This window comes from Nannospalax galili, unplaced genomic scaffold, assembly GCF_000622305.1.
Source record: "Nannospalax galili isolate Female #2095 unplaced genomic scaffold, S.galili_v1.0 scaffold1086, whole genome shotgun sequence".
Lineage (NCBI taxonomy): Eukaryota > Metazoa > Chordata > Mammalia > Rodentia > Spalacidae > Nannospalax > Nannospalax galili.
Window position 1 is genome coordinate 1,255,011 of NW_008354345.1, and position 13,787 is coordinate 1,268,797.

Genomic DNA, 13,787 nt, shown 5'->3' on the forward strand with positions numbered 1-13,787 from the left:
GCTAACAACTGTCCATAACTTCAGGGGATCTGACAGCTTCTTCTGACCTCTGTGGGCTTTGCATGACATGGGTGCACTTACCTACATGCAGGCAATACATACATACACATAAAATAAAAATAATAAGTAAATTTTTTTTAAAAAATCTGGGCTTTAACCCTTATCAGTTTAACCAACAGAAATCCTACTGTGGGGCCTCAAGATGGCTTGATGTATAAAGGTCCTCTGACCTATACAAACACACACACACACACATACACACATACACGTACATGCACATACACACACACACACAAATCATGCAAATAAATAAATAAGTAAATAATAAAATTTAAAGCAAAAGAAATTCATGTCATTAGGTTGGGTTGGAGATGTAGCTCCACTGATAGCATGCACAAAGCCCTGGGTTCAATTTTTGGCACCGCATGAACTGGGCATGGTGGCCCATGCCTATCACACCAACACTTAGAAGTAGAGGAAGGAAGATGAGAAGTTCTAGGTCATCCTCAGTTATATAACAAGTTTGAGGCCAGCTTGGGCTTCATGAGACTCTGCTTCCCAAAAAATGAGTAAAAATAATCATTATCATCAAAAGAACTCACCAGTCACCAAAAATGTGCATTCTTTGTTAGCTCTTAAGTTTGTACATGTAGATGGTGTAATTTTCAGATGTTGACTTTCTGTGATTTCTAAGTGGTTATTTCCTGGAAATAATTAGTGGGAGGAAGGTAACAAAAGCTAAGCAAAATAAGAGCTTCCATCAAGCAGAATTAAGAAGGCCAAAGCTTTAGAGAGGCCAAACAACGCCACCAACCAAGACTCTGCCTTCGTATCCCCAAGCTTTGTTCCTAAGAGGCATAACCTCCTTTTTCTGAGAATCCAAACACCATTCCTCCTTGTGTTCATTAACTAGTACAGAAGAAACTAATTCACACATCAGAAGGAGAGACCTGGGAAGAATCCCCATCACCTGACAACATGATGTCATAGGACTTTGCCTTCACACAAGAACAAAAATGCTAATAAACTGTGGTCATTTAGCTTAAGCAAATTATCACAGGATACACAGATCCTTTCTCAGAAAGCAAATTACAGGATACAAGAATAGAGAAAAATGCATCCAGCTAAATCTCGCTCTGTTAGAAAGTATGCTGAAGTTTTTCCTACGTGTTAGATGAGAGACGAGAAGGAAACCTGAGTTCTGGGGGGAACTAAAACGTGTTATGTTTGGATTCGTCAACGGGCCTAATTTCTATGCTACAGAACATAACACAAAAGGTCGTAATAACTTCCTCTTACAACAATTGCCTTGTCCTCTGCACAGAGGTTGCCTGTGAACTGTGCACAAAGACCTTTGTCTCTCTACTCGTGATCCCAGGAGGACAGGACAGCTTCAAAGAAATAATCACAATCGACAGAGGATGGAAGAGTGAAAATAACAGCTGAATATTACCTGACGCTGTTTGGAAGAGAAAGCAAAAGAGCAGTGAGGAACTCTGTCTGGAAACTTTCGATCCCCTTCAAAAACACTTGTGAGGATAAAATACACCTTTATTCACTTAAAGTGCAGTTGCTCATTCAACATCCTTTTAACCCCCAAAAGTCAACAAAACAGCAGTAAAACAATTTAGAATGGAAAAGGAAAAGGAGGTTTCCCCAAAGATAAAGACATCTGGGGATGGATATATAACTCAGTTGATACAATGCTCACTCGCATGATGAAACCCTGGGTATGACACCCCCCAGCACCCCATAAAACCAGGCATGGTAGTCCATGCCTATGCTCAGGAGGTAGAGACAGGAAGATCAGAAGTTCAAGGCTATCCTTTAGCTACAAGGTGAGTTCCAGGCCAGCCTGGGCTACACGGACCATTTCAAAAGAGGGGGACTGGACTGTGGGATGGTTGATGTCTCAGTAGATAAAGGAGTTTGTAGGTAGGACTGACAATCTGAGTTCTATCCTTGGTTCCCACAAGGTGGCCAGAGAGAACATATTCCTGAGAGTTGTCATCTGACCTACACACACACACACACACACACACACACAGTTTTAGAAATTAAAAATAGCCAACAATAGGCTAAATAGTGCTCTGGCTTTCAAGGATCAAAGAGCCTCAAAAATTTGTTCAGTGAACATAAAATGACTTTCAAAGCTGCATAGAAACAATCCAAAGAATAACCTGATTATAAAGAATGATTTTGTGAGAATTGCATATATGGTGCATGCCTGTGAGGAATCAGAAGATATGAGAGACAACCATTAGTTTGCCAGGAGCAATAATATGCAGCCCATGCCTCCCTCCAAAGATTCAGGCAAGAGACTTCCAATGCACACGTAGTGAAACACTGGGTTAAAGTGAGAGTAGGACTAAGTGTCTGTGAGATGCTGAGCTCTAAGTGATACATCTACAATGCAACCTCTACACCTAATGCTCAGGGAACCTAGTGGAACAGGGGACAGAGAGAACATTAATGCATCTCTCAACTCTCACCAGCAAAGCTTCCTCATGCGACAGATGGTGATTACTTCAGAAAGCCACACTGGCCAAAGTGCAGAGCATAAGAGACTGCGGAGTGCTTATCCTTAAATAGGAGACTTATATCAATCCACTGTCACCCAAGGCTCAGGGACTATAGAGGAAGAGAGGTGGAAAGATTATAAGAGCCAGAGGTGATTGATGACCATAGGAAACAGAATGTTCCAGACAGCTGGGAAGTTACTCATATGAACTTGTAGCAATGGTAACAGCATCCACAAGACCTATGCAAGCTCAAACCAGACAAAATCCCAGGATAGAGATGGGGAAGAAACCCAACTCAAGCCGAGGTACTACTGACAACCAATCATTAGTGGAGAAGGGAGAGTTGCTTTTCTTTAAGTGTGTGATGCTAGCTAGACAGGTTAACCAAGCTCCAGTGGATGGATGCACGCCAAAGGACACTTGGGGACACAAACCTGACTTGATATCCCTTAATATATATGATAGACTGCGTGAAAAATGGGGGGTTATGTGTAAGAGGGATGCATGTAAGGGAGGGAGGCCTAAATATGATCAAAATGTATTGGATAGCACTCCTAAAAATTCAATAAAATGTGTAAAATTTAAAGAGTGAGAATAGGAACAGGTGATTCTCAGCCACATCCCCCATCAGCCCAACTGACAATGCTCAGTGATGCTGGAGGGACCACACAGGCAGACTGTGGACTGAAGACAGGATGAAGCAGGGATTTTGGACAGCTCTTTCATGAAAGTGAGCGACATGAAACGATTGTTTGAACCTGCCAACATTTGGGCTGACTTCCTCATTAGGACAATTCAGACACTCTTTGTTATAAATCCACATAATGGTAGATCTCCAAGAGACAGGGAAATGTCATGGTGGATTTTTATTTTCATGTTTACCAAACAAAGCAATTTATGTACAAAATTGTAAAGATAAAATGACATTGAGTTAAGATAACCCCGTTTTCCTGCTTTCTGGAAGCAAATATTTGCAGTTTTCTGTTTACCTGTGAATCTTGGGGTTTTTTGTTTTTTTATTTATTATTTTTATTTTATGTATATGAGTATATTGCCTGCATGTAGGTAAGTGCACCCACACTGTACAGTGCTCATGGAGGTTAGAGGAGAGCATCAAATCCCCTGGAACTGGAGTTACAGATAGCTGTTATCTGCCATGTGGGTGCTGGGAACTGAACCTAAGTCCTCTGAAAGAGCAGCCAGGGCTCTTAACCACTGAGCCATCTGTCCAGTCCCACTATTTACATCTTTATAACTATAAAAGTGTTTTCCACTGTAGAATTGGGTGATCATTCCTCTATTATAGATCTTTCCTTTCTCCTAGATTTCATAATGCCTTTATTTCCCCATCTGGTTAGCTTTCTTTGTGTCTCTCACTCTCTCACACTCCCGCTCATGTGGGATGAGCATCCTCCCAACAGGTCTTCACTTTTGTCTTAGAGATGCTTCTCCAGCACCTGCCTGCCGTAAACCATCTGCATTCTGAACTGGGGAGGCTCTACGTTGCATTACCATCTTCTTGGAATTCTCCTTCAGTTTCCCCCGCACCCCACCCTCAGAGTGTCTTTTTGGACTTTAAGAAGATGGGACTTTACAGGAGGCCATCAAGTTTGCAGACTACACTGGTTGTGCAGAGTCCACATCTTCCATTTCCATTTCTGTATCTGCACTCTGTGCTTTGGGGAAGTACTGTCCCCAGGGAGGAAATGACAAGCCTCATTTTCTATAGGTGAAAGTTGAACTTAAAGTGTCATAAAAACTGGAATACTCACCGGCCCATGAGGAAATGAGGTAGGGCTATTAAGAAACATCCTAGGCCCATAACCACACATCCAACACCAATCACAATAGGTCTGTGCAGTTTGGTTCCAAAATAACTCACAAAGACAATCAACAAAAGATTTCCTATGGGGGAGGAGAGAATGCTCATTTCAATAAGCTTTAACAAATCAACAGATGAATCAACAACCTTACCAGTTAATTTGTACTGTAGCATTTATTGTTTAATAACCATCTTAAATATGCTGGGATTGATGCTTGTTTTTTAAATGCACATTTGTTGAATTTATGTGTACGTCATAGAAAATATCTTAATCATCATTATACCCCCTCCCCATCCACAACTTCCATAGCCGCCCCCCGAACTGGATTTCAGGCATTCTGACATTTATATGAAGGCCTACTGAGTCAAGTTAGTGTATCTGATGCCCCTCAGTTCAAGTTCATCCACTGGACTCTAGTTGGCCTATCAGAGTCTCTTCCTTAAAGAAGATCAACTCTCCCTCACCCAGCAGGAATCAGGTTCTTAGGCTAAGATTGGGGTCTGCTGCCCATTTTCCCAGTTCTACGCAGGGTTTTAGTCTGACTGAGTTTGCATGGTCTTGTACATGCTAATACCATTGCTCTAAGTTCATACGTGCAAGTGTCCAGAGGCCTGAAAAACTCTGTTTCCTTATGATCATGCACCATCTCTGGCTCTTACATTTTCCACCCCCTCTTCTATAATGGTTCCTGAGATGCTTGTTTTAATCCATAAAGCTATTTAAGAAATAAAAGAAGGGTCTGTTTCATTCTGGAGAGTGCTGAAAGCTCTAGTTTGAAAATCTGGCCTTGGGAAATGGACACAAAGGCAGCTGTCAGCCTGCGTGTGATCTCTGACTTGCTTTCACTCCTGTTCCACAGAACCCTCTACGTCCCTACGTCAGAAAGAAGCAAAAGCCTAATCCAAATGGATGCATTTATTTGAATTATTACTAAATACTTTATACCCCCTTCTCCACCGGCACCCTCCGCTACCCCTCCCACTGGAGTTCATACATTCTGTCATTTGTGTTAAGGCCTATCATGTCAAATTAGTTCCCCAGATGTCCCTCAGTGCAAGTTCATTCACTGAGGTCTAGTCAGTCTATCTTGAGTCCATCCCGTTAAGATCAGCTCTTCCTCATCCAGCAGTAATCGGCTGCCAATAATTCTTTGACTAAGATTGGGGCCTGCTGTTCATTTTCACAGTTCTGTGCTGGGTTTTTATCTGCTTGAGTTTGCATGGTTCTTGTGCAAGATGTCATCACTGATGTAGGTTCAAAGATGCATGTTTTTGGTTCACTATTTAAAAACACGTTTACGGCTCAACACACCAAAGCCAGATACGTCTGGTTCTCTTTCTATGCTTTCCCTTAGACCAGATAACTCTGTTAAGCACAAAGATAGACTCCTAACCCTCCAACTGGTTCTTAAATCTGAAGTAGAAGAGGAAAAAGACAGTGAAAAACTGATTGCTATGGTTTAGGACAAAGCCTTAGTTTAAAGAAACTCATTGGGAAGCCCTATTCTGCTGGATAGGCCTTTGATGAGTATGCTTAAGAGTTAAAATAATTCTTGTGGCATGGTGTTGCAGACCTGTCATTCCCAGTTACTCTAGAGGCAGGAAGACTGAAAGTTTAAGGTCTGCCTAGCTACAGAGTGTTCAAGGCCAGCTTAGGTGATTTAGTGAGACCTGACTCAAAAAAAAAGTCAACAAAAGAGCTAGAAATAGTGGTAGAATGCTTGCCTAGCATGTGTGAGAACATAGGTTCAGTCACTAATGCTGCACAAAAAGGTGCAAGGACTTGAAAGAACCGTGTGTGCGTGTGTGTGTGTGTGTGTAAGTTCTCTCACAAACCATTTTTAGTTCAATTAAGAATGTTTATCTGGGGCTGGAGACATGGCTCCGTGGTTAAGTGCACTGGCAACTCTTCTAGAGAACCTGCGTTTGATTCTCAGCATCCACATGGGAGCTAACAACCATTCTTAACTCCAACCAGGGGATCCAACTCCTCTTCTGGCCTCTGAGGCCTTTTCATGACACAGGTGCACTTACAGGTAGGCAATACATTCATACACATAAAAACAAATAAATAAAAATTTAAAGGGTTGAGAGAGAGAGGCAGAGAGTGTTTACCTGGCCATGTATGGTGACACACATCTTTAATCCCAGCCCTTGGGAGGCAGAGGCAGGTGACTCTCTATAGTCAAGGTCAGTCTGGTCTACATAGTGAGTTCTAGGCTAGCTAGGGCTACAAGGAGACCCTGCCTCACAAAAAAAAAAGGAAAAAAAGAAAATGTTTATTTGTCTTATACATAAAGGAAAATGATAAAAAGATGTCACATACTTTCAATGGACTGTGCCCACTTTTATATATATTAGCTACCCAGGCCTGTCTCTTTTTCCAAAGTCCCTGTTATTAAGGTCAGTGTGGAGAAGGTAATGCTACTGGATGGCCACTGTGTGAAATCTCTGTTTGTAGTCTAATGCCATACCACCTTAAATGAGAAGAACATTTCCTCCTCACATGAGGCTGAGCTCGAGTCTTACATTGCCTTTCTGGGTTTGTAAAATAACCAGAGAGAAAGCACAGGGAGAGGTAAGGTGCTGTCCAGACTAGGGAAACTGCTTGGAAAACAACCTGGATAAACGCTAACCAAAATTACCTTCATTACCCACATAATGACCCACAAAATTACCCACATAAATGACTTGTCTTTTCCTGCCACTGATGATTCTATTTACAAACTGTCTTTACTGTCGCTACCAATGGTGGCAGAAACAGTTAATATTTTCTCATTTTAACAGAAGTTCTTAAGCTTCAGTCTAAAAACATCAAAGGAGTTCATGGGTGGAAAATGGGAACATCTGTGAACTTGAGTGAGAATAAAAACCATGCATCTTAATTTTCAATAATCATTGACTAGATATTGGCACTTGTGTTCATGTTGAAAGTAGGTAGAATGACAGCATAGCGACCATTGCTTTTTCACCAACAGACATATAAGTATTTGCAGGTGATGTTATAGTTATTATAGCTGCCATATTATGCTGGTAAGTTTTTGTCAACTTGATACAAAGTAGAACATCTCGGAAGAAGGAACCTCAGTGGGGGAAATTTCCTCCCTCAGACTGACGTAAAGCCATGTCTGTGAGGCACTTTTTAAATTGCTAATTGATGAAGCATTTTCCCAGCCCACTGTGGGTGGCATCACCCCTGCACAGGTGGGCCAAGGCTGGAGCTGAGCGAGCCAGTAAGCGACATTCCTCTGTGGTCTCTGCTTCAGTTCCTGCCCTGAGCTCCTTCAGTGATGGATTGTGACCTGACAGTTTATGATAAAATAAACCTTTCCTCTCCAAGTTATCTGTCAGTGTTTTATCACAGTGATAAAAAGCTAACTAGAACAGAAATTTGTACCAGACGTGGGATATTTCTGTGGCAGACCAAACCCTTGTTTACCCCAAAAGCTCATGTTTTGAGAGGATTTTAGAAGTTTTGGAGCTTTGGACTGGAAAGGCCACTGAGTGTGCAGAACTTAGTGAGCTGATCTTGGGAACTAGAAAGACAATCCTGAGAGAAATTCAGAAAATGGACTGTGAGGTCTCAGAGGGAAGCAAAGATTATCAGGCTGTTCACGTGATATATTTGAATAAAACATCTGTGGGCGTGAAATCTTTGCCTTACTGGAATAATAGATGCTGGTCAGATAGAGCTGAAAAATGTTATGTTTAATAAGAGACCAGCATCACTGAGGCAAAGTCTTCTAGGAAGTATTATCTCAGCACACAGAAGCTGTGGTCTGGGGAGAGATAGAACCAGACTGCATCTCAACAGGCAGCTCTCTGGGTGATGCGTAAGGGTCTCCCACATGGTACTGGTTTTGAAGACAGGAAGGGACCCTGGGTCATATCTTAATACTTTCCACCTCAGACTCATGTCCTAACATGTTCCACCCTAACAACTGACCTTCCAACAAAGCTGGGCTGACCCCATCCCCACGCAAGACATTGCTATAGAAACCGCCTTCGTGTTTGCCCAGCTGTTTTAGAACTCGGACTCACCCTTCAGGAGCCTGCCCTCCCGCTTTCTTTTCAGTTTTTGTTAAAGGCCTTAAAGACAATTTTCCCCTTGAGGGAAGTAGAAACTGTTATCAAACTAGAAAGGAATAGCATCGACCTTTTTAGGTAGTTTTGTTTATAGCGGGAATTATTCCCTCACTCTCATTTTGTCCCCAAATATTTCAATCTTCACCCCAAATCAGAGCCTGAGTCCACTGACTCTTCTTAGGAATTGTTTCTAAAGTCCATTCAGACAAGAAAAGCAACTTCAACTCTCTTTGCCACTTAGAACGGAGGACTGTCAACCTCACAGTCAGGAGAGAAGAAAAATATCTACTTTTCCTTTGAACATAAATTCCTTCAGATCCCCACAATACATTCTAAAATGCAAAAACAAAAGCGTTAGCTTCTCTTAGAGTTATCAAAGGATAGAATTAGATGTAAAGACTCTAAATACTCTGTGACTCGTGCCAAATAACCAGCAACAGGAGTGAAAGAGGCAGCATCGGGCTACATGGCAACATTTAGGTATCGTCATAAAGATACTTAAATAAATGGTTTCTTTGAATATACTGAGGTTGACTATTCAACCAGCTTTGGGAAGCATAGAACTCAGTCAGACTAAATGTCCTAAGGCAGCAAATAAGGAGAATAAAATTCAGACCAGCTGTATAGATAAATCAATATATAACAACAAATAATATAAAAATAACTCACCAATCTCAAAGCTCCCATTGATAAGTCCAACCAAAGATGTTGGGATGTTGAACTGTCTCTCAATTTGTGTGAGCATGGAATTCATATATGCTCCAGATAGAGTTTTGGTTACATATGCCCCTGTTAGTGCTATCAGAAACATCTAGGAAGAAAAACATAAGAAAATATGAAAATGCAGTTTTTAAAATCATGGGTTTGCTATATACTGACAAACATTATAATACCCCAAGACAGACTGTCTCCAACTTAAGACAATCTGTCCTTGAACCTGAAAGGAACTTTAAAATGTTATCTTTCCTTCTGGTCTGACATGGTGTGTTTTCTCTCTGGAAATGTGTAGTTGGAAGGGTTGACTAGTGATGGTGAATTGCATAGATGGTTACAGTTCTGTCATTTCATCACCTTATTCACACAGAAACACATGAAGTTGTTCTATGTAAGACATGCTTGTTGATGGACTTCGTTGCAAGGTTATATGCTGGACAAATGGCATGCACTTCAAGGATGGGAAGGAACGTAAAATTACACGCAAGGCATTGTTTCTGTAGCAAGTCTACCAAGTTCTCTCTGCAAGATGATAGGTCCCTGCATGATCTTGGCCAACCCAACACTTGGTTTTCTTTGGAAATCTTAGGAACAACAAATTCCATTCTCACTACTGGAGGAAATGGCTAGAACAACTTGAACTGTGTCTTTTTCTCCCAGAACAATATGTTCTGTAGCACTTGAGAGCAGTGATCCAAGTGCTGCTCATGGTGTCTAAACATTTTGGGGTCTTTCAAATGCAGAGCAAAAAGTGACGTTGTGCAGAAAAGACCTTCTTCACGGCCTATCAGTGAGTAATAAATAAATTCACTTTGAATGATGTAGCAAATAAGTTTTCTGTCCACTAAACTCACTTACCAGCAGCTGTGTTTATGGCAAATGTCTTGTCAGATTTAGGAACTTTTGAACCCTCTCAGACAAAACAATGTGCAAATTATACTGTCCTAGATTACTCATTACTGTTTGTAAATTACTGACTATTCCAAAAATGTTAGCTTTATTTTAATTATGTGTATATGTATGTATCTATGTGGAGGTATATGCATGTGAGTGTAGGGCCCACAGATTCCAGAAGGACTGTCAGATTACCTAGAGTTACAGGCAGTTATGAACCACCTAATGTGGGTGCTGGGAACAGAACTCGGTTCTTCTACAAGAGCATTAATCTCTGAGGTAAATCTCCAGCCCTTTCCTGACTATTTAAAATAAAAACCATAGTGCATATGTTTCTAATGTGAACCAGTACTTGTTGTGATAAATATGCAAACTTTAAATTTCCATATATTTGAATCAATCATAAGGTTATCATTGCAGAAAACAGTGACGTTGACGTGTTTTATACAACACTGGTGGTAACCCTAAATTCAGAGCCACTGGAACTGGGGAGATGGCTCAGCAGTTAACACGCTGAGTAAGCAAGAAAACTGAAATTCATATCTCTGGAACTTGTGCAAATGTTGGGTAAGTGTGGGGGCTCCCCTGTACCCCTACTTCAGAAGGTGGAGATGGGGGATCCCCAGAACAGGGTGGCTAAGAAAACTAGCTGTATCTGCAAGCTCTGGCTTTAACAGACCTTGCATCAATGAATAAGGGGAAGAACAATCAAGGGAGGATCTAGGCATCAACATCAAGGCCCCATACACACAAGCATGCACACACAAGTGCACTTACACACATAGAAACACAAATGTTCACACCCATGTCACACACACACCAAAAAAAAACTCATGAAAAGAAAAAGAAAAAGAATAGGTCAGTATGCTAACCAAAGCTACGTGGTTTCATTGAAAATGTGCTTCTATAAGTGTGTTTTATATTTTATAAGAAAACAGGGCTGGAGAGATGGCTCAACAGTTAAGAACACTGGTTGTTCTTGCAGAAGACCTGGGTTTGAATCCCAGCACCAACATGGCAGCTAACAACTGTCCGTAACTCCAGATCTAGGTACAGTTTAGCTTAGAGAGTCATGGCCATGTTTAATCTGTCCTAGTCTTAACCCCCTCCAACTTTTCTCCTGTGTGCCACTATCACTAATTTGGAGCCTAATTATTTGTCAAGTGAATCAATAAAATGTGACTTCATTTCTTGAAACTTTTCAGTAATTCTAATAAGTACAAGCTCCTGCTTTTTAGAAACAAAAGTCCCATCATCATCTCGTATCATGTCTTGCTGAATCCTAGGACACAATGTTCTACTTTGATGACTTTAGTTCACCCTCCTGTTTTACACAGCAGCATCGTTTACATGACATCCCTCCTCCCTTTCTTCCTTTTACCCATCAGTTTTCAAGGCACAGCCATCTTGTCACATCAGTTTTGAAGTCTATCTACTCCTGATCATCAGATAAACCAGAGCTGTTGGAGCTGAGAGATGAACTCTAATAAAATCAAATATCCTGTCTTAATCCATCTGGGTTTCTGTAACTGCATATAACAAACTTGGTGTCTTTATAAATAAAGGAAATTTATTTCTCACAGTCCTAGAGGTTAAGATGTCCAAGATCCAGGCACAAGAAGACTTAATGTCTATTAAGGACCTGCACACTGGCCCATTGTGCTCTTACATGTGGAAGGTACAGTGGAGCTCTGTTGGTCTTCTTTTTATTGTTGTGTTGTCAGCAGAATTGGGATTTATTAGGAAGATATTTTAGCATAGACTTAAGTGTGGGAGTTAAATGAAAGAGGGGCACTCAGGGAAAGGATAAGACACATACCAGTGTGGGTGTAGGCTTCTCAAGAGAGCCTCTTTTCTAAGAGCATGGATTCCATTCCTGCGTGCCTTTGTGACCTTATCACCTTCATATGCCCCACTTACTACTACCATACTGTGCGTTAGAGTGTCAACATAGGAGTCTAGCAGCATTGTAAACACTCAAACTGGAACAGGCCCCTAAGCTGAAAGTCACCTGCACTGATCAATTTGGATAAATCTAAGTAGAAACTTTTGCTGAAAAAGAATTGGGAAATTTGAACATCAAGCTTAGGATAACTTGAAACTAGGATATGACTGTAAGGTACTATAATTATATCTCCAGTTGTTTTCTCTTCTCACTCTGAGTCCCTACAAACGATGAGATCCCACAATTTCCACATCGTTTTTCTCATTTAGATTTTACATTTAAAAGCAAGTTCTATCAAGTCAAGAACAAATCTGATTTAGGAAAATAATTTCTTCTATTTATGCCTTCAAGAAAGAAAACTAAACAGGGTGTAGCCCTACTGTCTTCCTCTCAATTATTTGTTTCTATGGATGGAGTAAAAGCAATCAGTAGCTATGCAGGTTTGTGTCCACCGCTAAGTGACCTCTGGATTTAGATAGTGAGTCCTGACATCAACAGTGGTGCCCTGGAGTCTGACGCAAACTTTTTAAGGACAGTTATTTGATGCTTCCTAAGGGATTTTCTTTTTTCTCTTTCTCTCTCATTCTTTCTTTTTTCTGCATATCTATGCACATGGTCCTGTGGGTGTGGTGCATGTGTGAATGTATACCTGGGGAGCGTGAAGGACAACCTGGGGTGTAATGATTCAGGTGCTGTCTACTATTTTTGGAAACAGGGTCTCTTACTTGTCTAGAATTCACCATATAGGCTAGGCTGGTTGGTCAGTGAGCCCCTGGGACCCACCTGTAACCTACTCTCAAGTGCTGGAATTTTGAATGTTACCATGTCTAGTTTTTTTGTTTTGTTTTTATTTTATTATTTTTTGTTGTTTTGCTTTTATGTGGTTCTGGGGACTGAGCTCAGGTCCTCACACTTGGCAGAAAAGCACTTTACCTACCAAGGTATCTCTCTGTCCTCCCTGGGAGATGTTTCTTTCCTTTTTGAAAGTAATTTCCTATTGACTCATTTTGCTTTCTGCCAGTTTCCTGTGTGCATACACTGAGTTTTGATTACTCTCTCCCCACACCTCTTCTTTCCCAGCTCATCGCTATCCACACCCCTCATTCCTACTAGTCTTCTCCCCAGATTCACAAGGTTTAGTTTGGTTTTGTGGCCTGCTTAGTTTAACTGGGCCATCTGTGTGACCCCTGGATTAAAAGTGTCCATTTGAGCCTGGTGGGGTTATCTGTGGGTACACAATTGAAGGCAGTGATTTTTCTACTCCTTAGAGGGTTTCCTTTATGATCCTATTTCTAAATTCAGGAAATGGAAGCGTGAGTCTAGCACCCTATACTACTTGGCCACCTTCACGTGCTAGATAATTCTAAATTCAGGAAAGCAGAGAAATCTAACATTTTTAAACAATTACCTCTCATTGTTATCTGAGAAACTTGTGGTTATGATATTTGTTCCATAATATTCACAGCAATGTCTAAGGTCACTGAACTCCAAAGTAACCAAAGATGAAATCTGAGAACTATTGTTTATAATACCTAATTTTTTTCTACTAATACTATTAATAATAATAATTTATAATTACAGTATGAATTGTTGTCCCAAGCTTTGTTTAAAAAAATTCTTAAGGGGGTAGGATATAGCTCAGGGGTAGGGCAATTGCCTGGCATGTGTGAGACCCTTGGGTCAATCCCAAGTACATATATATATACACACACACACACACACACATATATGCACTAATATACATATATATGTCCTTGAAGGGTAAGCAATGTATAATGTTTATACATATTATATATGTGTGTAT

General features: G+C 40.8%; 1 protein-coding gene across 5 annotated transcripts in view; it reads right to left on the minus strand.

Annotated features, from left to right (window-relative positions):
• Slco1a2 (solute carrier organic anion transporter family member 1A2) overlaps positions 1-13,787 on the minus strand; it is a 54,364-nt gene that overhangs the window by 32,344 nt on the left and 8,233 nt on the right. For all 5 annotated transcript variants that reach the window (XM_029555241.1, XM_029555239.1, XM_029555240.1 and 2 more), the window contains 2 exons: positions 9,100-9,241; positions 4,295-4,427 (listed from right to left, as the gene is read on the minus strand). In XM_029555241.1, the coding sequence (XP_029411101.1) occupies positions 4,295-4,427; positions 9,100-9,241 (275 nt within the window). The remainder of the gene's footprint in view (positions 1-4,294; positions 4,428-9,099; positions 9,242-13,787) is intronic.